Source organism: Miscanthus floridulus, chromosome 3 (genome assembly GCF_019320115.1).
Source record: "Miscanthus floridulus cultivar M001 chromosome 3, ASM1932011v1, whole genome shotgun sequence".
Lineage (NCBI taxonomy): Eukaryota > Viridiplantae > Streptophyta > Magnoliopsida > Poales > Poaceae > Miscanthus > Miscanthus floridulus.
The window spans coordinates 12674533-12694486 of NC_089582.1; the positions used below are offsets into that span (position 1 = coordinate 12674533).

General features: G+C 43.9%; 2 protein-coding genes across 2 annotated transcripts; one reads left to right on the plus strand and one right to left on the minus strand.

The window, feature by feature from the left end:
* Nucleotides 1-844: 844 nt before the first annotated feature.
* LOC136541384 (probable homogentisate phytyltransferase 1, chloroplastic) lies at nt 845-9491 on the plus strand. Its single transcript, XM_066533229.1, has 12 exons — nt 845-1301; nt 5117-5406; nt 5517-5600; nt 5689-5763; nt 5850-5933; nt 6499-6588; nt 7486-7587; nt 7761-7856; nt 7995-8066; nt 8142-8237; nt 8550-8654; nt 8848-9491. Exons 1-12 carry the CDS (start codon nt 1025-1027, stop codon nt 8887-8889), a joined length of 1413 nt encoding a protein of 470 aa, XP_066389326.1. The 5' UTR covers nt 845-1024; the 3' UTR covers nt 8890-9491.
* Nucleotides 9492-11457: 1966 nt separating this feature from the next.
* Nucleotides 11458-15873, minus strand: LOC136544996 (uncharacterized). Its single transcript, XM_066537052.1, has 6 exons — nt 15545-15873; nt 14660-14895; nt 13488-13715; nt 13308-13398; nt 12643-12886; nt 11458-12525 (listed from the first exon to the last, which is right to left on the minus strand). Exons 1-6 carry the CDS (start codon nt 15769-15771, stop codon nt 12208-12210), a joined length of 1344 nt encoding a protein of 447 aa, XP_066393149.1. The 5' UTR covers nt 15772-15873; the 3' UTR covers nt 11458-12207.
* Between the last annotated feature and the right edge of the window lie 4081 nt (nt 15874-19954).

Consider the following 19954-nt stretch of genomic DNA (forward strand, 5'->3'; position numbering starts at 1 on the left):
GAGTCCGTCTCAAAAAATGGTCTTTATTTTCGGAGACGGACCTTTTAAAACACCCGCCTCCGTAAATCTATTTTCGGAGGTGGACATTTTCTAACCGTCTCCATTAATAAAATGTCCGCCTCCGTAAATGTATTTTGCGAGACGGTCAATTATGAGTCCACTTTCCTACCACTCGCGCATCTATTGTGTTTGAATGTAAAGAGAACCAGAACAAAAGAGGAACTATGTTTTCCCTAAGCCGGTGGCGGGCTAGGAGCACACCACCGCGGAGGCCGGGCTGGTAGGCCGCAGTGCACATGGCACGGTTTCTAAATATTTTTACCTGATGAAAAGGTTTCTAAATATTTTGAATGTGGTGTTTCGCAACAACTAAAATAAATGAATGAATATATGTGCACAAGTGTTTTGGCTATTTTATACAAATAAAAAAAAAGAAAATGGAAAATCAAACCACGCACGCACACACGCACCCACCCACCCGGTTAAAAAAAAATACAACGCACACCGGGCCTTGTTTAGATCCTATCAAAGTTTCAAGTTTTTTCACTCTCTCTCCATCACATCAATTTTTAGCCGTTTGTATGGAGTATTAAATGTAGGTAAAAAAAATAACTAATTATACAGTTTAGTTGGAAATCACGAGATGAATCTTTTGAGCCTAGTTGGTCCACGATTGGACAATATTTACCAAATAAGACGAAAATAGTATTATTCATCAGGTTGAAAAAATTTTCAATCTAAACCGGGCCCGATAAAAAGAAGAAAAAATAATAATAAAAACCAAAACGCACACATCCACTCCAGTAGTCACGCCCTTATCCCCAGACAGACTTCTGTCGCTCAGCCTCCCTCCCCTCCCCTCCCCAGTCCCCAAGGCCAAGAGCCCGACGCGGCTCTCGCTCTCTGCCTCTCTCCCTCGGTTTCTTCCCAGCGTGCACTCTCCCTCGGCTCTCTCTCTCTCGCGCCAACGCCGGCCCTCCTCTCCTCTCCGCGGCTCCCCTGCGGCAGGGCCGCGTGCTCCGGGATGGGGCCGCCGAGAGCCATGCTTGGCATGTCGCCGCCGCCACTCCATGGCCGCCAGGCCGGCGCCGCCGTCCCCAGGCCTGGCGAGCTGGCTGCTGGCCGAGCGCCGCCACGCGGGTCGATCGTAGCAGCAGCAGCTCAACACCGCGGTCGTCCCGGGCCGGGATGGGCCTGGATGCGGGCTCAATCCACGTCGTCTCCGTCCGATCTACGTCGTCCAATGGTACTAGTTGCTCCTCCATCCTGTGTGGTCTGCAGATCTGACATGCATGTCCACGGTGAGCTATTTTCTACTCGTATCTCAGATGTGTGTTCACATGATCGCTACTGTCGTCACTGCTAGAATGTCGTAATAACGGGGGTGGTAACAGGGAAAAAATCACCCACAATAAAATATTACGTACTAGTTATAGTCCGACAAACTATGCATGGTGTGCCCCTTTTGCTACTACAGTATACGTGGGAGTTTGGAATTAGTTAAAGAGGAAAAGGAAACTTGAAGGGCTTCCCCTGCTACAGTCTATACGGGAGTCTGGAGTTAGTTAAAGAAGAAAAGAAAGCTTGAAGTGTTTCCCCTACTACAGTCTACATGGGAGTCTGGAATTAGTTAAAGAAGAAAAAGGAAACTTGAAGTGCTTCCCCTACACTAGTTGGGGTAACACTGCTTTTGATTATTTTTTCTCGATCACGCAAAAGATTTGTACGTCTTTGTATTAAGGTAGAAAAGAGTTTGTTTACAAGGAGCAGGCTTTACATGATTCGCAGCTCAGCTCATGTCCGCCCCTGGAGGACTCGCACTAGTGTATTACTCTAGATAATAGACAACCTAGGTTACTAGCGCCAGCTTGTACCCAGAGTTCCGCCTCATACTTCAGCACCGCTAGCAGCTGCGGTACTTGGGTGGTGGTGCCCCGGAAACACCTTGTGTTTTGCTCTTTCCAAAGCTCCCAAGCGACGAGGGCGAAGATAGAATCGGCTCCCTTCCTGTCAGGCCAATTCCATTGATGCCGCCATGCCGTCCACCAGTCCAGGATTGTTGCTGATGACGCCGTCACCATCGGCTACTGGAGCGCCGTGTTGATGTTCCACCAAACCTGCTGCACAAAGGAATAGGAAACAATCATGTGACCGATTGTTTCAGGTTCCTGGTCGCATAGGAAACATTTGTCATTGGTGTCTAGTGCATGTCACCGTCGGCGGTCGTTGGCACAGGGAAATCAATGCTTTTGATTATTTTAGCAAATAGTTTTTGCATTCTACACAATCCATAAAGTTATGAGCAGAAAACTGGAGGCACTTCTACGCATCAAGAAGATGTTGACAAATGTCTTTCCATGAACTAGTCAACAAGGTCACAAGTAAAACATTTACTTGAAACTTACAAAGGCCCTTAGTTTACAAATAACCTTCATTCCATCCAAAATAAGGAAGGTCTTAATTTGAGAAAATTAACAAAAGGAAATTTCAAAACTAATTTAACTCCCCCATGTACATGTAATCATCCTGATAAAGTCAGAATCAGTAGAAACCAAAATCCCTGCAAGGTTCTGACATTTTAGGGCCAGTTTGGCAGAGCTCCGCTCCCAGCTTCTTCGAAATGGATACCGTGGATCCTACCAAACGCTTAAAATGCATCTGGATTTTGGTGGGAAGCTGACGACAACCACTTCTCCATTTACATTATGAGCTCGGAGCTAAAAAATCTTGCTCTTCGCCGCTTCACACTGCTCCCCGTTCAATCGCCACTAGAATCACTTCAAAATTGATTCTCACCTGCTTTCCACCCTGTTCTTCCACCAGAATCACTCTATTGGAGAATCAAGAAGTCAAGCTCAAAAATTAGAAATGAGAGATCTACCAAATTGGCCCTTAATTCTCATCCGCAACCTTTACTAGCGACACTAATATCACGGTCGCACGATCATTTAAGAGCCATTCTTTCTTTGTTTTGAACACTTGCACGCATAGTCCAATCGCGCGATCGCGATCCATGGATGGCGACGGCTGCGGATGCACTCGCTGCGGCCGGGGAGGGGAGACCCGTGTGACGACGCGCCGCTTCACTTCCACTTCTGTGTAGCGGCCCCACCGCCCTGGGCGGTCGGGCCTTTTTTCCTGGCCAACATCGCACGAGGCCTCATACACAGGGGGGACAGTGAGCACTATAGTGTGAAAAGGCATGGGGCCGAACCGCAGTCATCTAGACTTGGCAACCGCCGCAACGCGACGAGCGACACCTGCTTTGCTGCCACGTGCCTGCGTGCGTCCACCACTGTCGCACTGCGCCCGCCACCCCTACCTCTCCACTCGACTCGCTCAATCGTGTCCCACTTCCCTAGCTCGGTCGCGCCGCGACGCCAAGGGATGGATGTGATCTGCCTACGGCCGTCCCTCCTCTCCGCGTGGCCCGACGCCGCCCGCCCCCGAGGTGAGTGAGTTCTTTTCCCCTCGCCACGACAGAACCTTGGCTTACAGGCTTAGTACTATTGAGCTGAATATTTAGTTCGATGGATTAGTCGTGTACTCTCGTAGCCACAAAGACCGTGATGCTTGTGATGCGCTTTGGTGTGCGAGTATTCCTTTGCTCTTTTCCAATCGAGAGATAACACTATAACATGGCTCGTTCTGTCCTGTGGGCTGTGGGGCCTCGAACTAGTGGGAAAATGATGCAGGAGCAGTTGTAGTGTCTAATATTAATATCTTCCTTTTCGAGAGGGGAGTGTCTGATTAATGTCAAAGCCGATTTCGGCAAGAAAAGTGGTTACATTAGGCGTTTGTTTGATAGCCCAGTCTTAAAAATGATGGGTTACTTCCGTGGAATCCCGGGCCAAGGTGGTGTAATCCAATTTCACGTTTAAAGGTTGTGGATGAGAATTAAGGGATAATTTGGTAGATCTCCCATTTCTAATATTTGAGCTTAACTTCTTGATTCTCGGATGGAGTGATTTTGGTGGAAGAACAGGGTGGAGAGCAGGTGAGAATCAATTATGAAGTGATTCTAGTGGCGATTGAACGAGGAGCAATGGAAAGCGGCGGAGAGCAAGTTTTTTTTAGCTCCGAGCTCATAGTGTAAATGGAGAAGTGGTTATCGTCATCTTCCCACCAGAACCCAGCCGCATTTTAAGCGTTTGGTAGGATCCACGGTATCCATTCTGAAGGAAACCGGGAGCAGAGCTCTGCCAAACTGCCCAAAAAATATCAAAACCTTGCAGGGATTTTGGTTTCTGCCGATTCTATCAGCATGATTACATGTACAAGGGGGAGTTAAATTAGTTATGAAATTTTCTTTTGTTAATTTTATCAAATTAAGACCTTTCTTGTTTTGGGTGTAATAAAGGTTATTTGTAAACTAAGGGCCTTTGTAAGCTTCAAGTAAATGTTTTATTTGTGACCTTGTTGACTAGTTCATGGAAAGAGACATTTGTCAACCGCTTCTTGATGCGTAAAAGTACCTCTTGTTTTCGGCTCATAACTTTATTGACCGTGTAGAATACAAAAACTATTTGCTGAAATAATCAAAAGCAGTGTTACCCCAACTATACTTGCATGTGTAGGGGAAGCACTTCAAGTTTCCTTTTCTTCTTTAACTAATTTTAGACTCCCATGTAGACCGTAGTAGGGGAAGCACTTCAAGTTTCCTTTTCTTCTTTGACTAATTCCAGACTCCCACGTATACTGTAGTAGTAAAAGGCGCACCATGCATAGTTTGTCAGACTGTAACTAGTATGCTGATGTCGAGCTTATTGTTCACGTAATATTTCATTCTGGGTGATTTTTTTCCTTGTTACTCCCTCCATTCCAAATTATAAGTCATTACAAGAATCTTGGAGAGTCAAAGCATCTCAAGTTTGACCAAAATTATAAAGAAAATTAAAAAGATTTATAACATCAAATAGGTATACTATGAAAATATAATTAATAAAGAATCTAATGATACTTAGTTGGAACCATAAATATTATTATTTTATCATATAAATTTGGTCAAACTTAAGATCCTTTGACTCTCCAAGATTCTTGGAATGACTTATAATTTGGGATGGAGGGAGTACTTCCTATAGTACTTGGCCTAGTATTGATATGTTTGTCTTTCCAGATCATTTTCTACCACCGAGTTGTTCCATCCAACGAAATGGTCAAGAGCGAATTTGCTTTTCTAGCCAAAGGACCCAAGGCGCTACCTTGTATCACCATCAGAAATTCTTCGATTGGAAATCCTCCTATTGTAGGATATCACGTCAGTCAATAAGTACTTCTGTTAATGCTTCGGGGCAACAGCTGCAGTCTGAACCTGAAGCACATGATTCTACAAGCATCTGGAGGGCAATATCATCTTCTCTAGATGCATTTTACAGATTTTCCCGGCCACATACTGTCATAGGAACAGTTAAGTCGTGTTGCTGTACTGTTTCATTTAGATGAACCTCCAGTAAGTATGTCCTTGTTGTTCTTTTGTTTTCTCTTCATTGATCAAGAGATTTTGCTGCTGTAAGCAGGCATTAAGCATAGTCTCGGTTTCCCTTCTAGCTGTCCAGAGCTTGTCTGATATATCACCTTTGTTCCTCACTGGTTTGCTGGAGGTAGTGAAACTTTGAGCATCTCTATCCTTTCATTACCAGAAAGATGTATTGTTTCATTGTGCTACTTTTACTTTGTACTCATATGTAGGCAGTGGTAGCTGCCCTTTTCATGAATATCTATATTGTTGGACTGAACCAGTTATTCGACATTGAGATAGACAAGGTATTTTGAATTCATTGTAATCTTCATTAAGTACCTTTTACTACCATATTAATAACTGCTAGGAGCTAATGTTTGTACTTCTCCAGGTTAACAAGCCAACTCTTCCATTGGCATCTGGGGAATACACCCCTGTAACTGGGGTTGCAATAGTTTTGGTCTTCGTTGCTATGGTAACTATGCTCTCAGTATGGAAGAAATTGGTATTGTGCCTCATGTTTTATTTTGACTTCACTTTTCTGGATATATTTGATACTGATATGCCTAAAATAGTGGCTCAAAGTAAATGGTATGCTCTTTAGAGTATTCCTACTGAAGCTGTAGAAAGGTAGAAAGCAATAGGGAAACTCTATCTCTAACAGAAATATTGAGTACTAATCTTTGTAAATAATGGTGCTCTCAATCTCAGACAATGAGATCAAGTATCTCAAGTGGACAAGTTTCAGTATGAAGAACTCTAAAATAATTGGTGCAAAATGACAATACTTGATTAAGCAATTGGAAGTCTTCATCAGATTTTCTACTTATAAATTTCTAATGAATTATGAATATATATTGTAAAATTGTAATTCTAGGATCTCCATTTACTAAGTTATGTGAAACAATTAGATTTAGTCACTTATGTCAATGGTGTGTAGATTTGTGCTAATCCTGATCAGGACCTTCAAAAGTTATCTTGAAATTCTTCACTGGTAATCTATCAGACTGATTCAACAGAATGTGCCATGTGTATTGCAGAGCTTTGGCCTTGGATGGGCTATTGGATCACAACCTCTGTTTTGGGCTCTTTTCGTAAGCTTTGTCCTTGGAACTGCATATTCAATCAATGTAAGAGCTCATGTCTTTAGGCCCAGTAGTGCTAGTTGTCAAACTAGCTAGGGATTTTGGTATAAGTAATGATTTCTAGGCTCGTTTATGGGATTTCTTAATGTTATTGATGGTTCATTGGTTCTCTTGGGCATTGTAAAGGATTTTTTTTATGTAAACTGCAATATGAATTTTAACGTATGTTTCATTTGCCTTATGTAAGAACTTATTTCCATTTTTTCCATAATGGCCCTGACTTCTAAGTAAGTGTAAAGTTGGGTTTTGTTTCAGCTACAGTGTTGAATGGCACATGCAAACAGGCAAGTTTGCCTACTAGAGCAATAACACAGTCAAACATCTTGACTATAGGAGAAACATTAGACACTCTGAGCTAACGCCTAGGGAAAACCCATTTTTGAATTATAGAAGCACCAAGCCACCAAGCAATGAAATGCTTGCACAATACATCCTGCTTTAACTTTCACATATCATGAAAGGTGATGCGAACTGCGAGGCATCTGTAAGTGGATCAGAAGACTTAAATGGGCTTTACAAATTAACGGCTCAAGCATGCGACCCACATGTCTCAATCTAGATGGGCCAGAATGGACCACGGAGAGAAATTTAGAGGCTGCAATATGTTACTATTCACTTCAAAGAACATGTGGTAGTTTTAGATAGTCCCGAAGTCTCCTAAATGTTATACTCCTTGGACATACGTATTAAGGGGCATTTTTTTTCTTCTTCATTGGAAGAACATGGACAGCTTCTTTAAAAGTAAATGAACAAATTCTGTAACTAATCATGCCTTTTCTTGCATTATATTTATTATTTAAAATAGTACCATTTTTTGTGTGCAGCAGCTGTCACTACTTGAATTACCTAAAGAAACTGCAATTTATTTCTTTGGCCTTACAGCTGCCATACCTTAGATGGAAGAGATTTGCTGTTGTTGCAGCACTCTGCATATTAGCAGTTCGTGCAGTGATTGTTCAGCTGGCTTTTTTCCTCCACATTCAGGCAAGTCTTCGTGTGGCGTCTTTTGAAATCTCTATGGAGAACAAAAGTTTTAGGAATTTGTAGTTTCATTCTAATGTGGACTTTTTTCTGAAACTCAAATGATAACTGCAGCGTATGGTTTGTGTTGTCTATTTCCTGAGTCCTATCCTAACAGTCTGTCCATAATCTACCAGACTTTTGTTTTCAGAAGACCGGCTGCGTTTTCTAGGCCACTGATATTTGCAACTGGATTTATGACGTTCTTCTCAGTTGTAATAGCACTATTTAAGGTAATAGCGAATCGTATGTTTTGTCTGCTCTGATATATCTTGATCACACTGTGCAATATCTTAATTTCTGTATGTATATTCATCTGCTAAGAAAATGCTCCTACTATTCCACTGAATGAAGTTTGCCGTTTGTTGTAGGATATACCTGATATTGAAGGGGACCGCATATTTGGGATCCGATCTTTCAGTGTCCGGTTAGGTCAAAAGAAGGTTAGTAGGGTCAAATAAATGTCTAGAGAGCTAACACCTGGAGTCCTGGACATACTGATATGAACTTGCAAACAGGTCTTCTGGATCTGTGTTGGCCTGCTCGAGATGGCTTACGGCGTTGCAATACTGATGGGAGCTACTTCTTCCTCTTTGTGGAGCAAAACAGCAACTGTATGTGCCACTGGGTTCCTCCTAGTGTTCCACAGCAATTCCAATGGACGGTTTTATGATTGCTTAATAATGAGTCTGAGCTTCTGTGTGAGCAAGACTGCAACCACGTGTGGTTTCTGCATTACTGCACTTTCTGCATCAACATAATGAGATCACTTCAGTTTCGCCATTTCCAATATTATATATTTTTTTTCCATTTTCTCCCTGAGAATCTGATGCCAATAATTGAAAAGAATTCGCCTGATTTAGCTTGATCTTTATGAATCTTTGTTTTCCATTTTGTTACGAAACTTCCATGACACATTTTTGCAGATTGCTGGCCATTCCATACTTGCTGCGATCTTATGGAGCTGCGCGCGATCGGTGGACCTGACGAGCAAAGCCGCAATAACATCCTTCTACATGTTCATCTGGAAGGTAAGCCTCGTGTCCATTCCCGATCGTTCCTTGGGGCAGTTACCTCTTCCTCCTCTTTCGAAATTGAAAACTCCTTGCCGTGTGGCGCCTACTACTGTCCTGCCCAGCTTAATCACCCTCACGATCTGCACTGCACCCCCTTGAATGAATCCTGATCAGTTACTGACCATTTACTCCCCACGTGGCTCCGCAGCTGTTCTACGCGGAGTACCTGCTCATCCCTCTGGTGCGGTGAGGAGGCGAGGCGATGGATCGGCGGGGGCTGGGCAACAACTCCACGGGAGAACTTGAGTGCTGGAGTAAACTCCCGTTTGAAAGTTGAAGCATGCACCCCGGCAGTCGATGGATGGCGCCCAATAAAATTCCCCTGTGCTCCCGCGGAGTACCACTACACGCTACTTGATGACATCCCATGTGTCCGGGTGACCTGACCTCTGAACTGATCGTCTCTGCGAAGAGAGAGATTGCACAACGTACCCGAAGTAACTAGACCAGGTGAGCTGTAGTCCGTAGGCCTTGGTACCGCTCACTACCAGTAATGATACTCCCACGAGTGCTTACCACCACCAGTGACCTAAAAACTTCGTCGGCTGAGCTCAGCGGCGTACAGTACGTCCATCTGCGCCTTGACTTGTGCAGTGCGTCACGGCCTGACGGTTTGTCAGTCCTTCGAGTACCTCTCGGCCGCGTGTAGATATAGGTGTAATCCTAGCTTATGCACGGTACATGTGCGTGTGGTGTGTGGTGTGAGTTTGTGCTGTTCAGATCCTACAGCTTGTATCTGAAGTATTGAGGCATCAGAAGAAGAAAAAAAAGATCATCTACTCTCTCTGTCTTAAAATAGAAGTTTTTGTTTTTTGAGAAGTCAATTTTTTTGAACTTTAATCAATTATATATATAAAAAATATGAATATTTATAATACATAATTAATATCATTATAGATCATTGAATATATTTTTATAATAAAGTTATTTAGAGATGTAAATGTTACATATATTTAGTCAAAGTTAAGAAAATTTGATCCGCACGTCGTCTTTCATGGAGCGAGTATCTATCAGAGATCCGGATTGCCTCGTCGCTAGGTGCGTTGCGGTGGGCGAATTTGGGCCGCTCTGCATTGCCATCGTGTCGTGTTAGCATCGGTACCTGTATATATCTACCGACTGCTGCGGTGCTCACCGGGAGCAGGGAGATACGTGCCGTCGCAGCGGCGTTTTCGCATCTGGAGTGTGGAGTGCTAAAAGTCGACGCACATTCAACCAACGTAATCCTCGTACTACATGTCGTGTGGAACATTTGGATAGAAGAGGAGCTCTCACCCATGGAGGCCGTCTCGTCTGGCACGTCAAAGAAAATTTAGGCTCTATTTAGATCCCACAGTCTAAAGTTTAGTTAGCTACCAAATTTTGGACCACTTTAGCATGGTTGTATTGTTTAATAAACTAATGTTATTTTTATAAGGCTGGCTAAATTTTAAGTAGGACTTTAGATTGTCTGTTTAGAGTCTCATGAGCTCAAGTTTAGACCATGGAATTCAAAGAGAGTCTTAGCTCAAAAGGCCTTACTTATGTAGTGTTGTGTGAGTGGCATATTTGAAAAACAAAAGTAACCACCTTATCTTTAAAAAAAAGAAATTGAAAAAGAAAAAAGACACCTTATCTTTTATTGGGCGAGGGATTATATTTACTTTAACCGTCCTAAATTTGCTTCAACCAAAAAAAATCAAACCTAGCACTTAGAGATTGTTGCTACTAAGGGCCTGTTAGGGACAGCTTCGAATCTGAAAAACCAGAGCACCAAATCCACCTTGGAGCAGCTCCAACTTGAAATTAGGATCTCACAAATCCTAAAAAAAACTGTTTGGGAGAGCTCTGGATCCAATTTTCTCTCACTGACAATCTAGCCCGCGTGTCAGCCTCTTTGCTCTTTCTTCTTCCTCTTCCATTCTGTGCCACGAGCCTGGACGGGACGGGGCCGCCGCAGCCCGGCACGACGCGGCCTGGGAGTGGGGCGGGGCGGCGTCGCGGCTCGGGGAGGAGGGGCCGAGCCCGCATGCGTCGCGTCTCGGGGGAGGGGCTGCCGCTGCCGGAGGAGGGGCCGGGGCGCGGTCGGGGGTTCGGGGAGGCAGCGCTGCCGTCCGGAGGAGGAGCTGTCGTGGCCGGGGCGCGGCCGGAGGAGGTGCCGGGGAGCTGCCGGAGGTCGGGGAGGCAGCGCTGCCGGGCGGGCTGCCGCGGCCGGCGCGGCTGGGGGCAGACCTCGCTGCGGCCGGGTAGGGGATCGCCGCGGCCGGGCGCGGCCTGTGCCGGGGTGGAGCGGCGCGCGCGGGAAGTATCGGTCACGAGGAAGAAGGAAAGAGTCGCAAGGAGGATGTAAAGAAAAAACGAACCGTTCATTTTCCACTTAGCGGTGGCATTGATGGGTAATTTCGGCCAACTTCACAGATCTGGATCTGGCTGGGTTCTTGGAGCACCTCCATGGAATCCATGAGTCTAACCCCCAGATCTGGATTTTTGGGTGCTTCAATCTGGTTGTGGGGAAGTGTTTGGTAAAAAAAAAAAAAAAAAAAAAAAAAAAAAAAAAAAAAAGGGTGATTTTTGGAGCACCTGGAGCTGTCCCGAGACACCCCCTAAAGTACTACTACCTCTATATACTACAGCCATGTCTCGCTCCCGCACAAAGTGTAGGACTTTACCTGAATTTTTTCTCTCTCCCCCCTTGCGAAATTAACTAAAAATCGAAAAAACCTACAACTGTACAGAAAAAAGTTGCTTTAGAAGTGTTAGTTGATCGGCTACAAGAGGACAATTTATATTAGTTTATTAGTTCCTTCCAGAAAAGATGTCACTGATATAGATAAGAATAGCTACGTACAAAAACAAACTGGTGCTTAATAGATGCAAGAACATTTTGAAAACACTAGAGAATATATATTCTGTATAATTTAGCATCATTTGCTAATTATTCTTAGTGTATAATCCATCCAGACTATTCTAGTTCATTATGAATGGTATTTCAGTTTGCAATAGACATAATGCTACTTGGTAAATATTATGTTTAATTTTGCTGATTCTACAAGCGTTCCCTCAATTTTTGGCACTGGAACTAATTTCACATTAGGTGTCAAATACAAATTTGACATCACCAATCCCTATTAAGTAGGGTCAAGCACATAAATCAGCTGCAAGACCAGGCAAGTTATCAAAGACAAACAAAACCCTAAGGCAAGAAGAAATCTGTACCAACCAAGGCGATGGCTGCCAATTTGCTTCCCCTGATGTAATGGCCATAACAATCTTACAAATGAATGTCTCATACACCAAGCAGACATGACTTACCGCCATGATGATCTCAGCAATATTCAATCTTACAAGGTAAGAAGCTCAGGATGAGTCTGGCTCCAGCAGTCCCTTCTCAAACGTTTACATAGCTTAGCTAGAATGCCCAGAAGGGAGGCACATTAAGCGAAACAGAACTGACATATGTTCCAGCAAGTTAACATTACGGTAGGGCTAATGAAATTGAACTTCTACTTACATACGGACTCGTCACCGTTCAGTTGATGCTGCTGTCACCTTGGGGAGATGGTGAATCGAGTGCAGGTTTCTTCGCGGCTGGTTCAGCAGAGATCGGCTTGATGCTAGCTCGTTTGACGCCTCTGCCTACAACCCCGAGGTCAGTCACAGTGCTTCCAGTGCTTCTGATTGTCGCTGCCGTAGACAGAACCGAGGAGTCGAATCCATTGCTCGACGTTGCCATCTGGGAAGAAGTAAAAGATGCAGCTCTTGGCATCGCATCAGTTACCCTGGATGCAATTGTCTTCACCATCTCTTCCATGGCGGGGCTTGGGTTTGCTTGATCCAGGTCCTCAAGCTAAATGCACAACAAATCAGAGATATCATTAGTCCTTAGAAGCAAGATAAATCATCTTCATCACTGATACAGTACCAGGCCCATGAAGCAAAATAAATGGCATCTGTAACTGTTTACCTTCTTCTCAAGATCAGGCAATATGCTAGTAAGCTGCTCTAGCTCTTTTTCAGCGTCAGATTTTTCTGAGCCTCCTTCAGCTTCAGCAGCAGATGCATCACCGTCTTTACCAGCCAACGAAGCATCCTTGGAACTTTTCAGGCTCTGTATGCGTGACTTGCATAGCGAAATCGCTTTTGCACAGTATGGAATCGCATCTCCAATCTTGGAAACTAGCTCATAAACCAAACATATGCGGAAGTTTCTAAGACTGGATTAAGGCAATTAACAAAGGAAGAGCAACAAACTGATGCTGGGATGCGATCATATCATCTATAGTAACATGTTCATTCAACTAAATACGTTACACATGTGCATTCAACTAATTTATTGACTATTAAAAAGGCATTCTTTACCAACCCAAATTCTGAAGTTTAACAGCCTACAAAAACCATTAAAGTAAAGAGATGACCAATAGAGCGATGCAAGAGCCCTAACAACCAGGTTGCAGATGCTTATTTATGTAATAATACTACCTCCAGGCTCCAGTCATTATTCATTATTATATATGACGTAAGAATTACATTCAAGCCAATTTGATGATCCTAATGTCATATAATTATGACTGTAGGTAGTAATATTTCTCTTCAGCACACAAAATAGTGTAACTATGACAAAGAGGATACAATTCCACAACTCGACGATGATCAGGCTCAACCAAATGCTCCAACATGGATAAAGCTTTCTTGTAGTCACTGAGTGAGTTGTCTATGTCCTCTGAAATTAAAAGTTAACCATGAGTACTAAGACCACTCACCAATCAAAAATTCGAATGCAGGAGTGCGACACAAAGTAACTGTGACTACCTCTTTCCGTTGCGACTTCAGCAAGAGCAGAATATATTTTTACTTTCTCCATAGTGTTCTCTGGGCTCTTCTCAACTATTGCCCTAGCAATGTCCAACATTTTCCAGGAAAGATCCAAATCATTGTCCTCTTCATCTCCCATCTTCTCATCAACGTCGTCATCATCATCATCATCCTTCTCAACTTCACCATTCCCATTCTCCTGATCTTTGCCATTTGAGTTTTGACCTAATAATGAACTATATCAATATTTATCACAGTAAGAAAGAAAAACAGATGGAACATAACCATCAAATTACTCCATATTAATTCATCCTGGGTATTGTTAGCACTGGACTGCTAGTTAAAAGAAACAAACACATCAGGAACAGAAAACAATTAGATATGCCCTGTAAGTCATAAGTTACTAAAACGCAATAACAGCAAACAGGAATCTTAGTAAAGTTAGGCCCATGCAAGCAAAATGATTACACAGCTAGTTGCATGAGAATCAAATGACACAAGTGCACCGAAGATACATATCTGATTAACCTAGCATCTCTTCATGCACAAAAGACATTTAATAACAAATCTAGAATAAAATATCTAAAATCAGACCTATTTAAAATGCATGAGCATTCAAAGGATTTTCTAGTTATCAGTTATCACCTAACTCACCTACTAAAGACAACGCAAAATTGTTCAAGAAAAACAAACCACTTTGATGAACCAACTGAATGCTGATTGCAATGAAAAACATGAGTTGTAACACTCCATACTTAGCATTCAATATACAAGTATAGAAGAAAGCTCATTAAATCAGGTCCAGTTTGAAATATGATCAACATATGATGATATAAACAAACTTACATATGTTATCTCCTACTCATATACTAAAATAGCACAAATATTGTTCAAAAAAATAGCACTTCAATGAAATGGAATCCTATGGAATGCTGATAGCGATTGAAGACATTAGTTCTAGCACTCAACTAATATTTTGCAAGCACACAGTGACACAGGAGATACACTACTGATTAGGAGTTTAAGACTGCATTCTATAGAATACTTAGCAGGTATAAAAAAGCAAGGGAAAGAGATCAAACTTAGTGTTTGGTAATAATAGATCAAAAAGAGAAGAATTAAAGTGCGATTCAGTGAACTTTGCTTAGATGTACGTGGTAAGCATATACCTTCTTCAGCATCAGCTTTCTCCGAAGACACGGCATCCTCCACACTGGTACCAGAGATCTTTGAGGTTCCACTATCATCTTTAGAAGCTGTGCTCTTCACTGACTCTTCATTTGGCATGCTCTTGGGAACATTTCCCAAAAAATCACTTTCCTCCTGAGCTTTGTATAGCAGGGCGCATCCATATTTGAAGTATGTGCTGGCACACTCCAGCGCGAGCTCTCCATAATGTGAAGTCCTAGTGGGCAACGAATGCACAAAATTGTTAGTGCACCACTGTAAAGGTTATTAACATAACTTGCATCAGGCCATGAGGGGCAATGTAAAACGAGATAGAGCAGCACAACTGAAACTGATAGATACAGAGATTTTATCAACCAAGTTACTGATACAAGGTCCTAAGTTAGTTTGTTGTTGATTGACTTCCGAAATGTTTGCATAATCTCAGACAGACAACACATTTTCCTTAACCATTGTATACTACAGGTACACTCCAAAGTTGTTTAAAAAAACAGTACACTCCAATTGATGGTGAACACAATTTAGGCACCATGACAAACCATGGCCAAGTGTTGCTCCACAAAACCACCACAGGGCTCGGAGCCAAATCCAATAGATCCCTGACAACGACAGACTCTCTGCATCTCACTCACCGACATAAACGAAACGATAACACCCCTGTTAAGCAGTCTGCTGCAGAACCCCTTAAACCCTAGTGGACTGAATCCCCGAGCCACCCAAGCGCTGATGCGAAAACCAGCAGATCCGGACAGAAACGCACCGTACCAACCGCCAATTGCTCCAAAATACGCCAACACGCGGAGTCGCTTCACAGCTACATGTCGCAGAAGTGGAGGGGAAATCGGAGCGGGAAAGGAAACCCTAACCTGATCTCGAGCGCTTGGCTGAGGCAGTCGACGGCTTCGACGAAGTCCTCTTCCTCGATGGCCTTGGCGCCCCTGTCGAAGAGCTCCTGCGCCCGCTCTAGGGTTTGCGGCTCCTCCTCCGCCTCGCCGGGCGCCGCCGCCTCGGTAGGCTCCGGGTTCGGCGTCGGCGGGGCCTGGGGCTGCTCCTCCTCCAGCGGCGCGCCCGTGTTCTCCGACGAGGAGGCCATGGGCGGCGTGCTGCGCGGCGGCGGCGGCTGGGTTCCCCTTCTAGGCGCGGGGAGCTGCGGGTGGAAGGGGAGGGGGAGGAAATGGGGAAATTTTGGGGGAACGGAGCGCGAACTCGCGGGGGGGTATGCAGGGGTTGCCGCCAACGGGTTCCAGGTTGGGCCCGTATGGGCTTTGTTGCGGCTGTGAGTGTGGGCCGTGATGGGCTATTTGTCTTGATCCATATTGTGGGAGACCTGCCTCTGGTGGGTTAGCTCGCCAGCAGACCCGAGCCCTCCTCTTCTATTCCCCTCGGGTTTTTTTCTTTTTGTGCCTTTTATGTACTTGACCGAGCTAAATTAACCAACAGCATGAGCATAGTTCATACCTTTGTTCATCTATATTGTTTGTAGAAAATCTATGTTCATCTATGTAGCCTAATGGTTACAAGAGACTCAGTAGCATCCGAAGTCCTATGTTCGACTCTCTGTGGGAGTAAATATTCCAGGATTTAACGACGTTGTGCTTTCAGTAATAGCTGACGTTACCATCAACAGCGAAACGCCTATGGTAACTTTTGTCGGCTTAGACTTCAAGATGCTCATAAGGGTAGGGTTTACATGAGTGCGTTCATAGGTATAACTGTACGTGCGTTATGAATGTCTGCATTGTATTGTGTAATCGCAAAAAAAAATCTATAGATTTTCTAAAAGTCATAGTCGGTTTGGACACGAGCTTTGCAAAGCACTGTACCGTGAAATGCAAACAGGAGGCAAGTAAAAAAAGACGTATACTAGGTGGGTGTTTGGTTTCACGAGGCTAAACTTTAGCCCTGTCACATTTCGGATATTTAGATATCAATTAGGATAATTAAACATAGGCTAATTATAAAACTAATTGCACAGATGGAGGCTAATACGCTGAGCCGAATCTATTAAGCCTAATTAATTCATGATTTGACAACATGGTGTTGCTTGTGAAGCCGGAAAAAAAACAGGTTTACTGGTTAGCTGGAGCTTACTACTAGTTCAGAACGACTTCTTTGCATTGTCAAATCTGATGCATGCATCTGAATGGACCCAGCCAACTAAGGTAGCTAGGTGTTTTGAGTACAATAAGCAGTGTGCTAATCGTCAACCACATGCTCTGGACGCAGCGTGTTGATCTAGGCATGTGTTGTCTTATTATACGCTCAGGCGTACGTTGCGCTAGATTGTCAGATTGACATGGTATTTAGTACGTTCGAGGCGTAGCAGGCACCATATATACAAGTACTCCCTCCCTCCGTCCCTAAATATGTGTCATTTTTATTTCTCGAGAAACAACTTTGACTAAATATATATTAAAAAATATTAATATTTATTATACATAATTAGTATCGTTGGATAGATATTTGAATCTAGTTTTTTAATAAATTTATTTAGAGATAGAAATATTACACGTATTTTTATAAATCAAGTTAAAGCTATCGACACGTAAAACGTGACGACTAACGTTTAAAGACGAAGGAGTATCGCTCAGCTCCGATCCACTCTTTCCTAGTCAACTCGACAAGCTGATAAGACTTAGGAAGCATGACACGCCAGGCGTAGGTGGCAGCTGGGCCAACTTGCATTGGTGTAAATTAACAAAGTGGTTCTTCGTCAACTTTGCGTACGTAGAGTAAGTAAACAATCCGATAAACAATCTGCAAATTGGCGGCGGAACGAATATACTCGATCAAGTTGCAAAGTACTGTAAGCCCATGTTTAGTTCCAACCCAAAATCCCTAAAAAGTGCTACAGTAGCCATCACATCGAATATTTGCGGCCTGTGCATGGAGCATTAAATGTAGACAAAAAAAACTAATTGCACAGTTTGGTGGGAAATTGCGAGACGAACGTTTTGAGCCTAATTAGTCCATGTTTGAACACTAATTGCCAAATAAAACGAATGTGCTACAGTAGCTCAAAATTCCAACTTCCTGGAACTAGACACGGCTAAACAATACATAAAGTGGAGGTGTGGCGTCTTGTTGCTGTTTTGACTGGGACCGGCATCGGTACAGTAATGGGAAAATAGTTTCTTCATCGGTAGTACCCACTCCTTTTTGCATTCCAAGATTGTTTTCAGGCAATATATATATGGTTTTTAAATGAAAAGGTCTAACATCGTTCACCAAAAAAAATGCTACCTCCGTTTTCGTTTACTTGTCACCGAATTTTTACTGTAGCAATTTTGACCGTACGTTTTTTCTACGACCCACGACCCACGACCCAGCAGCAGCTGCGTTTTTTATCCGTTCCGTTATTGTCAATTTTGGCATTGTTTAGATACGGGATGTCATCAAGACGAATTTATTAAGCTTAACTAATTCATCATTAGTACATTTGTTACTGTAGCATTTTATTATCAAATCATGGACTAATTAGTCTTAAAAGATTCGTATCGCAAAGTAGTCACAATTTATATAATTAGTTATTTTTTAATCTATATTTAATACTTCATACATGTCTCCGAACATTCGATAGGATAGAACGTAAAGTTTTAGGTGGGAACTACGCTCTCTCTGTGTCATACTTGTCAATTTTATTGAAGGCGTTCGGCTGGTAGGCTTTGGGCTGATTTTGGATGGTTTTGGATGATTGAATAGTATTCTGTAAGAGGAAATAAGCTGAAACAAGCTGCAAGCAGAACAAGCCGGAACATGACCAGCCGAACGGGTTGATTGTCTGCCCCTGCGTCTGTGATGTGACCGATAGTTTCGTCGCACGTCGTTCATGGTACATGTCAGTGTCAGATGTGGGTGGGTTCTCGAAAGCAAATGTGATTTCGAAAGCAAATGTGATTAAACGTGATTTCGAAAGCAAATGTGATTACAGACGTGAACGAACATGATATTTTTAGTTGAGTTAAATGCACCAGAGGTCCATTAACTCATGAGGAGGTTTCTGTTAGGTTCATCAACTTCTAAAATAATTTTTTGGGTCTATAGATTTTGTATGCCGTATCACTTAGGTTCATACTTCTCCACGTTGGCTTCTCGTGCTGATGTGGTATGATGCCGTAGCCATGCGGGCGTGCAGGCAGGTGCCGCTGCCCTGCCACACGGGCGCGAAAACAGGCCAGCCGCAGCCCCGCGGCACTCGAGCAGAAGCCGATGCCCGTCACCGTGTCGCTCCCCTTCCTCGTGTCATTGTCCCTCGCCGACAACCGGTTCCACGGCGAGCTCCCCACAGGGGTCCCGCTGTCGCCGAGCCTCCGCATCCTTGACCTCTCCGGCAACGCCTTCTCCGGCGCCATCCCGGGGTCCCTGTTCACCGCCTCCTCTGCGCAGCAAGAGCTCTACCTCTCCTGCAACGGCTTCTCCGACGGGGTACCGCCGCAGCTAGCGCTCCTGGGCGCCCTGACGCTGCTCGAGCTACAGCATTGCGAGCTCCACGCCGCCCACACCGTACTGGCAACCGCCTACGCAGGTGCGTCCATGCCGCCCTGCCCGGACGCCGTCCCCACCGGCCACCGCCGAGGAGCCATCTAGCGCCCCTGAACCCTCCTCGTGCGGGCACGCCCTTGCCGCAAAGGAGTCGCGTGAGAGGAGCAGCCGTCGTCTCGGTCGGAGCAGAGGGAGATGACATTGGGGGTGGACAGCAGCACGAGGTCGTAGACGATGCCGTCGTGTCGACGTCCGACAACCGCTCCTCCCTAGCGATGCCACCTGCATGAAGGGTCGAGATGGCGGACTAGAGGGGGGGTGAATAGTCTTTTCTAAAACTTAATCGCGTTGGCTAACCGATACAAATGCGGAATTAAAACTATCGGTCTAGCCAAGACTATACCCCACTATATATGTTCACTAGCACCTTGCAAAGATAACAATTATGCAACAAAGGTGTTGGGCTAGCTAGAGCTCTCCTAACCAATTCTAGGAGCAAGGTCACACAAACCTATGCCACTAGTACTTTAAGCAACAAGGGAGCTCCTACACATGCTAGTAAGCTAAAGCACAAAGCCAACTAAGCTCACTAGCAAAGCTCAATAACAAGGCAACCAATGCCTAATTAGAGAGCGCAAATACTTAGCTACACAAACTAAGCAATGTGACTAACAAGGTTACTAAAACCAAATTAGCCACGCAAGGGAGCTACTTCTATGCTACACAAGCAAGAAGGTAATTAGCAAGCTACACAAGCTATCTAATTACAAGAGCAACTACACAAGCTTAATATG